The sequence below is a fragment of the Sceloporus occidentalis genome, unplaced genomic scaffold, assembly GCF_023333645.1.
Source record: "Sceloporus occidentalis isolate IW3139 unplaced genomic scaffold, rSceOcc1.0.p SCAF_270, whole genome shotgun sequence".
Lineage (NCBI taxonomy): Eukaryota > Metazoa > Chordata > Lepidosauria > Squamata > Phrynosomatidae > Sceloporus > Sceloporus occidentalis.
The window spans coordinates 627,501-628,854 of NW_028317250.1; the positions used below are offsets into that span (position 1 = coordinate 627,501).

Below are 1,354 nucleotides of genomic sequence, written 5' to 3' on the forward strand. Positions count from 1 at the left end.
TCCTCTCTACGTTTGGCGAGGGATCCATCCCAACGTGCCGGTCCTGGCGCTCGTCGGTCTCATCCGCGGTAGCCATGTCTTCATAAGAACTTCCGTCATCGAGGGACCTAACCCGGGGCGGAATAAACACAGCGCTCAAACGTTTGCAGCGGCCCCGCCATAATTCTAGACCTAAAGCAGACACTCTACTTGTCTCAAGTCCCAGATTTTACATTTCTATACCCAAAATAAACCCGCAGAACAGCGCTTCCAGATTAAAATCAGCGATATATATCATAAAAACCCATAATACACTCGGAAAATTTTCTTTACTCCTCCTTTCAGTATCTGCAGGATTATTCCTCCCCAATGGGTTATCTCTCTGCTATCATCATATCGTCCCTTGTCCCCGGCCGTCATGTTTCGGCTTCGGCATATTATAACAAGAAACATTTATATACGTATTAAAAACCACTTTATGCATCTGCCACGGAAGCAGCCGATCTGCATGATTATTCCTCCCCATTAGGTGATTTCGCGCTGTGGCTGATTGTCGTCGGATTTCGATATTGTCGTAATAATTGATAAAATAATAAATAAAGCGGTGATTTTGATAAAACAGGCGACAGATTCCGCTTTTTGAATCGTTTCCGAGCCGTCGCCGGTTCTGCATGCCGCTCGTCTCGGGGATGACTAACCCGTGCATGCGCAGAGATGAAACGTCCCTCCCCGCGCAGCGCTGGATTTATCCCCATCTCTGCCGTGAGTCATGAGAATATATTAGAATTCCGGACATGTGCGCAGCCTGCGTGGGCTGAGAAGGAAGAGGCTTCCGAGACCTCGTTCGCTTAGTTTTTTTTTGTTTTTTTTTGTAACAGAGAACGATCTCTCGGCTCCGGAAAGATCTTTGAGATAAAAAAAAATAAAAATGACAATTTAAACACGCACATTCTAATCCACGGAGAACGTCACGTTTTGAGGACGTTTTCATCTTTTTTTTCTCCCTTTAGGTAAAAAAAAAAATAAAGATAAAAAAAAAAAAAAAAAATCCCACGTAAAAAAAAAATATACGATCGGCGTTTAACCCCGAGCTGGACGTCACAAAAAGATTATTTGCGTTATTTTGTTACAGTCTTTGAGGATTGAAGGATATATTTAGGTGAAATAATATATTTTTTGGGGATAGTTTTGCTGGATGCCTGCTGGTGATTGGACGGCATTGGGGATGGTCGCTGACAATTCTCGTCATGGGAGATGCGTTTCTGGAGTAGACTTTAATATATTTTAGCGGATTTATGCATTTTTTTAGTTATTGGCGTCAGAAAATAAGATTTCTGTCTCCTTGAGCTCCTCCCAGGTGCCCCTGCTGAGAGCA

General features: G+C 43.2%; 1 protein-coding gene across 1 annotated transcript in view; it reads right to left on the reverse strand.

Moving 5' to 3' along the window:
- Positions 1–76, reverse strand: part of LOC149275717 (tyrosine-protein phosphatase non-receptor type 5-like) — a 12,121-nt gene extending 12,045 nt beyond the window's left edge. The window contains exon 1 of the mRNA XM_089504413.1: positions 1–76. This exon is cut by the window's left edge and continues 83 nt beyond it. Within this exon, the coding sequence (XP_089360539.1) occupies positions 1–76 (76 nt within the window).
- Between the last annotated feature and the right edge of the window lie 1,278 nt (positions 77–1,354).